We start from the raw sequence: 9,743 nt of genomic DNA, 5'->3' as shown, positions 1-9,743 counted from the left end.
GTTTCCGAATTATTTACGAGTAGCAAGCAGGCACTTGGTGACTGGCAACTGTTTGTCAACTAACTTGTGACTCTTTGTCTGAAAACACTGAGGCCCCCTGGACGTCAGTTCCTCTGCTAAGTCACTCCCCCTTAATTCCACTGATTGGGTAATTTTGAGAACTGGGGTTTACACAATTTCTGGATCTCCAATCAGCTAGCTGCAATTTGGGGCTTTGACCCTTAAAGTCCTAACGTCGTTTTTGACAGTACACTGACAGATAACCTGCTTGGCATGGGTTTCGAAACCGCCTACTTTTAAGTTACGACATGCAGGACCTGTCAGTGATCGAATTCTCAAAGTTTGCCGCCGTGCTACTCACAAACAAAATTTCTCAGAAAAAGCCACATCCTGTGTAACATCAAGATTTGGAATAAGTCCATTCCTGAAAACAAGAATGTGACTATGTCCCACTGGCTTTGGTATTATTTGTTACCTGCACTTAATTTTTTGTTACTGATTATTCTAATTATACTTAAATTAGTGGGTGACAGTGGAGCAGTTACACATCTTACTTTCTCTTCTCTTCTTTATTTCTTAGGGTGGTGTGAGACAGACCCTTGGTACTTGGGTCGTAATTGGCCTATTTGTACCAGCTCTGGATGGTAAATGTAGAAATGGAGCATTTAGTTGAATGACAATTGCCAGGGAAACCGAAGTACAGTCAACTCTCGATTGTCCGGGATAATGGTGGGGATGGAAATCACGATTAATCGAAAACCTGGTTAAGACAAATTCTGTTAAAAATAGTACTGTAATACTGTACCTTCATAATACTATAGTCCTACCTGTATTTAAATTTATTCAACCTCATTTTTATGTCATCTCATGGCCTATTTAATACTTTTTTACACTGCACTGAAGTATGAATTAGTTATTTCAATCACAGTGTTCAACAACATCCAACACCTTTTACGAATATTCACACTTAACACTTAAAAAAATTTAATATTGCCATTTGCTTTTTGCGGCATTTTTCTTTTTACGGATATCCATACTTTTACGAAGTCTACATAATATTAGCTTGTCACTTAATAAACTGTTCTCTTCACTCTCAAGATAGTCTAGTAAGGATTCCAAATGATTAAGAGCAGCATCTTGTGATATTTTCTTACTAGGAGCATTGTCCACCTCTTCCTCATTCTCACTGTGTTTCCGCTCTTCTGGCTTCACCCCCACTGAACTTACGATTTTGTCACTGCTCAACATTTTGAAGCCTAGTTCACATGAGTCACAGTCAAACCACTCTCTTATATTTTCCTTGTTGACTTCTTCACCGCCATGAACTTGGTTACCAAATTTTGTCAATTCTATGGCTATCTCATTTTCACTGAATCCAGTAAATCCATGGATTTCGTCATCTTCATTAGAGATGAAAGGCATCAGTTTCTTCCATGAATTTTTCAATACAGATGGCCTTACTGTATCCCACGCTGTTGAAATCTCATATATGGCATATGGCATATGTGCTTGTTTAGCACAAACTGCTCCTGTTATTGTTGTTCCCTGTGCCCTTAGTTGATTAAACCAGATCAGCATTGCTTTGTCGAGATCATCATACTTTGATTTTTTCATGGTTTTTCTCTTCTTCATTCCACTTGAATTAGAAGACGAAACAAAGGAAGTTAATTGATTCTTTTGTTTTTTCCAATTATGAACAGTTTGTTCTCCAGTATTGTATTGCATTGCTAACTGTTTAACTACACCTCTTTTTCCCAACTGATTGGTAATTTCAAGTTTCTGTTGAATACTTAACGCAACATGCTTCCTTTTACACCCTTACATTTTGCTGACGCACCTGAAGATCGATACAAAGAGACTAACTGGGGCGGTGTATCTGTCCTTGAAACTTTCCACAAATCCTTGCATTCTTTCACCCCTACCCTAGAACATTGCGTTAGCATAACGGGACCAAAAAATGCAGAGGTCGGTTTACACTAGTGCGAAAATAGTGTTACAACTCACCATGTGAAACGAAAGTGAATGAATATTAAACAACGTATAAGCCTCAAAAAAGCCCCAGTTAAGCCGCAAACTGGTTTATCCGCCCCCGGATATTCGAGAGTTGAGTGTATTTGGAGAAATGCTGCCCCACTGTCATTTTTCCCAGCCACATATCCCTCAGGAACTAACTTGGGGATGTTCCTGGGATGTCATGGTGAGATACTGGTGACTACCTGCCTGATATGTGACATGACCATCTTTCTAACTAACCGTTCAGCGTGGCTTGACGTGTATGTTTCGTCAAGGTATTTAAATGGTCTGCGGGGGTTCGACGTCTATGTTTTGTCCAGCTGCTCACCTATGTTATAACGCCCGTAATAATTGATGGTTTTGCTGTAGATTGTTAGATTTTTCACTGGCCTGTTGTCAGAAAAACAGTATATAATGAGACATTTCTTTAGCTGCGTTAAGTCATCGTTACATATGCCTGTCTTGCAGCAAAGTTCCTGTGGCTCTTGCTAGCGGTTTCACCGTTATGAATGTCGTGTTTTCTTTGCTACGAAGTTATAAACAGCAGAGACGTGATATGTGCTGTGTTTATAATATCATATTGCCCTGAGCTGGCCACACTAACACACTCAATTGGAATTCTTAGAAGAGGGATGTCCAAATCATTTATTCTTGCAAGATCGATTGATTTCGCACAGTACATAGCAGCCAGTTCTTAGAAAAACGCCACAAATTAAGGCAGAACACTGTGGTCACCCCCTGTGACGATACGGGTGTGTGTGGGGGAGGGAAAAGAACTCATTCCTTCATGTATTATCACTCCAGTTGACTCCATTTTATCGTACTGACCTTGGTGGTCGTTCGGAGGGATGACCATAAATATTTTTTTGAGCCAGCTAAGCTCTGCTTTCGTTCACTACATACCAGCCAGTTCTTAGAATAACTTCATGAATTCTGTGGTCACCCCTACGACATCTGGGGCAGCCAAAATGAATTGAATCTGAAACGCAGAAGCACCAACACCTTCTTATGATAACATAAAGGTTGAATTTACTGCAGCTAATCTGGCAAGCTATACGGAGAGACATTTCCTCTTGTATTCCCCCCACGGGGAAGAAGGCAAGGCCGCACAGAAGATGTTTGGTTTACGGAAAAAAGAGCCAAATGAGAGATACGCAGTATTGGTGTGGTGAATGTGAGACAGCGTTGTGTATAGAAGAATGCTTCAATGCGTACCATACTCTGCTCAAAATCTAAACCACCTGCTTCCATTGCCGAGATACCGGGCACTCATATTATAAGTCAAGGATATAAAACCATCTTTTAAGATCATTTTAGTGAAAGTTTCATGCTTCAAGGCGTACGATACACTACTCAAATTCTAAACCAACTGCTTCCATTGCCGAGATACCGGGCGCTCATATTATAAGGTAAGGTTATAAAACTACCTTTTAAGATCATTTTAGTGAAAGTTTCATGTTCCTATCTCATATAATTTAAGAACAATGATGAATAAATCATTTTCGAGCAAAATTTAAATGGTCGGCTGAATATATTACTGCCGGAGAGACACGGCAGCGGAATTTAAATGACCGCGCAAAAGGCTAATTGCAGTGAACCCCCAATTTAAAGTTTCACTGGGTAGCAGTGAATTTCAACACTAAACTGGGGACAGTTTTGAATGAAGGAAATTTGACATTAATATTATCGACTTGGGATCATTGAAATTGAATGTTTGAGGAAAATCTGAAAGCAAGGAAAAGTAAGTGGGGGTTCCCCTGGGTAGAGTCTTCCTTTAGCATTTCATCAGTAACTTACCTGTTATTATAAAGGGTGTTTCACTCGGGGCGGAACCCGGCATTTTGTTAATAACTCGGATACTAATAAAGATATTTGCAATGAAATTTGGAGTGGACTTACCTCAGTTCATGTGAAGTCTGGTGACATCATAACAAATGCTGGAAATGGCAACCATTTGCGTCCAAACAGCATTGGACTCGGCGCGCCATGTTTTGGAAAGTCCTTGCCCGTACGTCAGGTGTCACTTCTTGGATGGCCTCACTTATGTTTGCTTTTAGAGCCTCTATGGTTCGCGGTTTGTTGGCATAAACCCGTGCTTTCAAATGTCCCCACAAAAAATAATTAGGCGGCGTTAGATTGGGCGAGCGCGGTGGCCAAAGTCCCCTTGAAATGACGCGGTCGCCAGAAAAAGACTGGATTTCGGCCATGCTTGTGCGCGAGGTGTGTGCTGTTGCTCCATCCTGCTGGAAATAACCGATGGATAATTCCTCATCATCCAATTGATTCACAAAGCAGTGGAAGATAACGAAATGCTGGGTTCTGCCCTGAGTGAAACACCCTTTATCTTCCACTGCTTTGTGAATCAACTGAACGATGGGGAATTATCCATTGGTTATTTCCAGCAGGATGGAGCAACAGCACACACCTCGTGCGCAAGCATGGCCAAAATCCAGTCTTTTTTCGGCGACCGCGTCATTTTGAGGGGACTTTGGCCACCGCGCTCGCCCGATCTAACGCTGCCTGATTATTTTTTGTGGGGACATTTGAAAGCGCAAGTTTACGCTAACAAACCGCGAACGATAGAGGCTTTAAAAGCCAACATAAGTGAGGCCACCCAAGAAATGACACCTGACGTACGGGCAAGGACTTTCCAAAACATGGCGCACTGAGTCCATTGCTGTCTGAACGCAAATGGTTGCCATTTCCAGCACTTGTTATGATATCACCAGATTTCACATGAACTGAGGTAAGTCCACTCCAAATTTCGTTGCAATATCTTTATTAGTATCCCAGTTATTAACAAAATGCTGGGTTCCGCCCCGAGTGAAACAACCTTTAGAACCCAGACATTCATAAATGCTCATAGAAGCCTACTATTTAATTTCTGGTTGAATTAACATCTCTCACATAATTCTCCTGAATTATGATGTTTTTACACATTGACTGGATTCTTGTCCATCTCAACTTTACTGCGTAGTCACATTTTAGAGAAAATATCTTACAGCTATCACGAGACTGAAATATAGGACATAGAGGGATGTGCAAGGAATCTAACAGTTCTGGATAGTTTTTCAATCATTTTCATTGCAGACCCTAAAAGCTTTTCATAAACCTTCATGTTTGAAACACACTTCCAACATTCGGCTTGCTTTGTGTTTAATATTGATATTTGTGCAGGTGTCATAACTTCTGATCATATCTAGAGATGGTCAATGTATATATTAGAGAGTATCTGTTGCTGACAGTAATTTGTAAACCTTAGGAGCTAGATGCACATACAGGGTGTTTCACGACTTTAGGGCATAACTGCAGGAGGTGATTTCCTAGGTCTTTGTGATCAAAAAAGTTCATATAAACATGTGTATGATTTTGGACGGTTATGGAGTTATGACTGTTTTAAGCTCAGAATAGAAGGTAACAATTACTGACAATAAACGGAACAAAATAATAAACCAGCATAATACATGATATATTTAAAGTATGAATGTAAAGATAACTTCATGATATTACCCTTAATTTGAATTGATTGGTGCTTAAAGCTGATTTTCGAAAATGTCACAGCGGGCCGCAACACAGGCTGCCGCTCGGTTGTGAACTGCGCCAGACATACCAACCCCCCCCCACCTTAGGTAGCTCTCAAATGTCGAGATAACGAGATCGCTCTGTCTGTAGCTGGCTAAAAATAGCAACCTGGCAGCTGACAGACGCGGTTCATATGAGGGCGTGTATGGGAATGAAAAAACGGTCATAACTGTCCAAAATCGGACACATGTTTATATGAACTTTTTTGATCACAAAGACCTAGGAAATCACCTCTTGCAGTTATGCCCTAAAGTCGTGAAACATCCTGTATATTATGCAGCATCAAATATTTTAGGCTAGGGGTACCACACTACAGCAATTTAATTTGTATGCAAGGATGTGACTGCTAGCCTTAACCCTTATTATCTGTGCCTTGCAGAACTGTTGGTGCAGTCACTGGTTCAGCAGGTCTGTTCCTTTTGTGTGCATTATAAATCCTCTTTTAAAGACCAAATCCTGCCATCATAGCAGGATATTTAAATCTAGGCATGGAAGTATTAAAGAATGAAAAATATAAGAAATGAGAATTTTTGTATCAGCATGCAGTTCAGTGGTGCTTTAATATAAAATAGAATTTCAATCTTAATTGCATCTAGGAGTTAATTTTTCAAAATTCTAGTCAACTCTTACAATACCAGAAATTGAAGCTACTCTATGGTAATAAATTAGAGATGACGTAATTTTGTTCTGTTATGTGACATGTTTGTTTTGCAGGAAGAGCAGCCAGGCGAAAACAGATTTTGTAGCAGTGATCAGCATGAGCCTCCTAGTGACAGGTGATTAACTCCATTCAGCAAAATTGTTCTTGGAAAGCTAATCATCCATCTTTATCAGAATGTTCCCTGCCTTTGGTAGAGCTCAGAGGTTTATAACTGTATTCATGAGATCCCAGTATTGGCCCCTGTTCTAAGCCAGATGGATTTGGTTCACACTTTTGCACTGTTTCTTGAAGATCCATTTTAACATTATCCTCCCATGTATGCGTCAGTCTGTCACCTGGTCTGTTTCAAGGGATGTGGCTCATTTGAGTATTAGAAAGTGACTTTCAAATACTCATACCATCCACATTGTTTGGATTCACTGCAGCAAGAATGAACATGTAAACCAACAGCTTGTTACCACAAAATTTAGGTGTCATTACCTATGATATACGAGGGGGTACCCAAAAGAAACCGAACTTATTTTTTTTAAACTTGTTTATTCATATTTTAAGCACAAACCTTCAATCCCCTTCAAAGTACTCTCCACTTACACTAATACACTTGTCTAGTCTTTTATTCCATTTTTCAAAACATTGTCTAAATTCATCTTTTGAGATGCTTGACAGCGCCTCCGTCGTTTTTTCCTTTCATGTCTCTTTTCATTCGAGGAAACAAAAAAAAATTCGCATGGGGCAAGGTCGGGTGAGTATGGAGAGTGAGGAACAGGGGTCATACCATTTTTGGTCAAGAATTGTCGTACAGACAGGGCTGTGTGAGCAGGGGCATTGTCATGATGGAAAAACCAGTCACCCGACTGCCACAAATCTGGCCGCTGAGCTCCAAGTCACTCCCGACAGCTCCACAATTTCTTCAATGGTCCGTCGTCGATCTTCCTTGATGATTTCACGAATTTTTTCAACATTTTCATGTGTTCGGGCCGTGGAAGGACGACCAGAACGAGGTTTGTCATCAATTGACATTTCACCATTTTTGAAACGGGAAAACCACTCAAACACTTGAGTTTTCCCCTTAGCATCGTCCTTGTACGCCGTTTTTAACATTTCAAGAGTTTCTGTTCCACTTTTCCCGAGCAAAAAGCAGAATTTCACCGCCGCACGCTGTTCACGAAAATCAGCCATTGCAAAAACGACGATCACACAAAACAGTTGTCACTATAAACTCTGCCGAAACTAGTCCTTACCTTCTGAAGCAACGGTAGTCGGCTTATCGACTCAGGAATGTTAGCTCTATGCGCTCATAGCGGCAAAACGCGGTACTACAAAAGCTCTGCCCACAAAAAAATTAGTTCGGTTTCTTTTGGGTACCCCATCGTACATCAAATTACAGTGATGAGACAGTCAGAAATGAAACAGCTTATACTATTCACCAGCAGCAAAATGCATAATAATACATGCAACTGTTTCAAGTATTTTTATAATTTATTACCTGTTACAAATATTTTAACCTTATATAGCGATGGTCAACATTGAAGACAGTAGCATATCTAACTTAACAGCTAATCTGCCTTAATTCTACTATTACAATAAAGTTATCCCTGTAACAGGCTGTGAAGGCCCATATGGTTGTGAGAGGTTGAGGTTCCTGCATCTTGTAGAGAATCAGCTCACAGATGGCAGTAAGGTTGTCAGCCTTATGAGCCGGCGTCCTTTTTCCCCCCACAGAGATTCCTGGTACTCATTTCTATTAGAGGCTGAGTTTACCCCAGGACCATGGTGCAGATGGAAGGGTTAGGTAAATTTAAAAAAATCTACCTCATCAGGACTCAAACCTTCAACCTTCTGGCTTGTAGCATAGTGTCTCAACCAACTACCCTACCACGTACCCCAATTCTACTATTACATGCTTTTATTATTATAATTATTATTGTTGTTGTTACATTTAATTACTGGCCTGGTTAAAGTTCAGTATTTAGAATCTCCTTCTATTTTATTCTACACACACACACACACACACACACACAAGAAGGATCTTCAAAAAGTTTCTGCACTTTTAGATTTTTGAAGAAAATGGAAAGAGTGGGAGGGGTGGGGTTCAAGGGGTATTGTAGGGTGTAATGTGACTAGTCAGCAAGCCTGTTGACCTTGTAGTTAGTGTGAGAGTTGCTATGATGCGGTGAACATGGCATTGAAACTTGAGAATTGCGCCAAGGAGGAACCATGATCTGTGATATGTTTTTTGCAGGCAGAAGGTGTACTGGGTAGACAAATTCAATGCATGTGTGCTCAGTGTGGCATGGGGACAGTGCTGTCTCTCAGAGTTGTGTATGTGTGAACTGAAATGTTTAAATATGGCCGTATGAGTATGACTGATGCAGAGCGCTCAGGTCATCCAATCACAGCTACAGCTGCCCAGAATGAAAAAAAAGACCTAGGGAACTGATTCTTCAAAACATGCATGGTGGTCAAAAAAATTGCAAAACACCTGAATATTAGCACTGGGTCTGCCTATACTGTGGTGCATGATAATCTTAATTTGCATAAAGTCTGCCATGTGGATACCTAAGGAAGTGACAGAGGAGCATACATGCATGTGCTTAGACATTTGGTACAGCCACTTGGCTCATTAGTGCGAAGAAGGTGACAACTTTCTGCAATGGATCGTCACAGGTGATGAAACTTAGATTCACCACTATCAGCCGGAAAATAAGTGGAAGAGCGTGCAATGGAAGCATCCATCACATCCTGTTGCCGATATTCGGCAATAATAGCAGAAACATATATACAATATATGGAACACACTCAAATATTTCCCATTCTAGTAAAACAACAAATAGTGGCATACTTTAGATATGTCGATGACATATTAATAATATATGACGAAAAAATAACGAACATAGAACATACACTCAAAGAAATTAACGAATTGCAACCAACTATAAAGTTCACAATTGAAAGAGAACAAGAAGAATCTATTAACTTTCTAGATATAACAATACATCGTAATGAAGATAGCTTGCAATTCGAAATATATAGAAAACCCACACAAACAGACATCATAATACCTAACAGCTCGTGCCATCCATTCGAGCACAAATTGTCAGGTATTAATTACTTAATGAACAGACTCCACACATACCCAATAACAGAAAAAGGAAAACGAATAGAGAAGAACACTATTAAAAACATACTACATAACAACGGATACGACTCTAACATAATCAAAAGCTCGAATCAGACAAAACGAGAACAAAAATCAAACACAAATGACGACGAACAACAACCAAAAACAAAGTGGGCCATATTTACATATAGTACAAAAGAAGTAAGAAAAATTACAAAACTTTTTAAAGACACACAGATAAAAGTAGCATTCCGCACACGTAACACAATAGAAAACATACTCAAACAAAAACCACAATTAGATAAATACAATAAAAGTGGCATATACCAAATGAAATGTGTAGATTGCCCATTGAAATACATTGGA

At 39.9% G+C, this 9,743-nt stretch overlaps 1 protein-coding gene across 6 annotated transcripts in view; it reads left to right on the top strand.

The window, feature by feature from the left end:
• LOC111864776 (gastrula zinc finger protein xLCGF3.1) overlaps positions 1-9,743 on the top strand; it is a 37,078-nt gene that overhangs the window by 10,663 nt on the left and 16,672 nt on the right. For all 6 annotated transcript variants that reach the window (XM_033751574.1, XM_023852285.2, XM_033751577.1 and 3 more), the window contains one exon: positions 6,310-6,371. In XM_033751574.1, the coding sequence (XP_033607465.1) occupies positions 6,310-6,371 (62 nt within the window). The remainder of the gene's footprint in view (positions 1-6,309; positions 6,372-9,743) is intronic.

This window comes from Cryptotermes secundus, unplaced genomic scaffold (genome assembly GCF_002891405.2).
Source record: "Cryptotermes secundus unplaced genomic scaffold, Csec_1.0 scaffold1061, whole genome shotgun sequence".
NCBI classification, from domain to species: Eukaryota; Metazoa; Arthropoda; class Insecta; order Blattodea; family Kalotermitidae; genus Cryptotermes; species Cryptotermes secundus.
The sequence above is the reverse complement of the archived record's forward strand: the minus strand, read 5'-3'. Positions and strand labels throughout refer to the sequence as shown.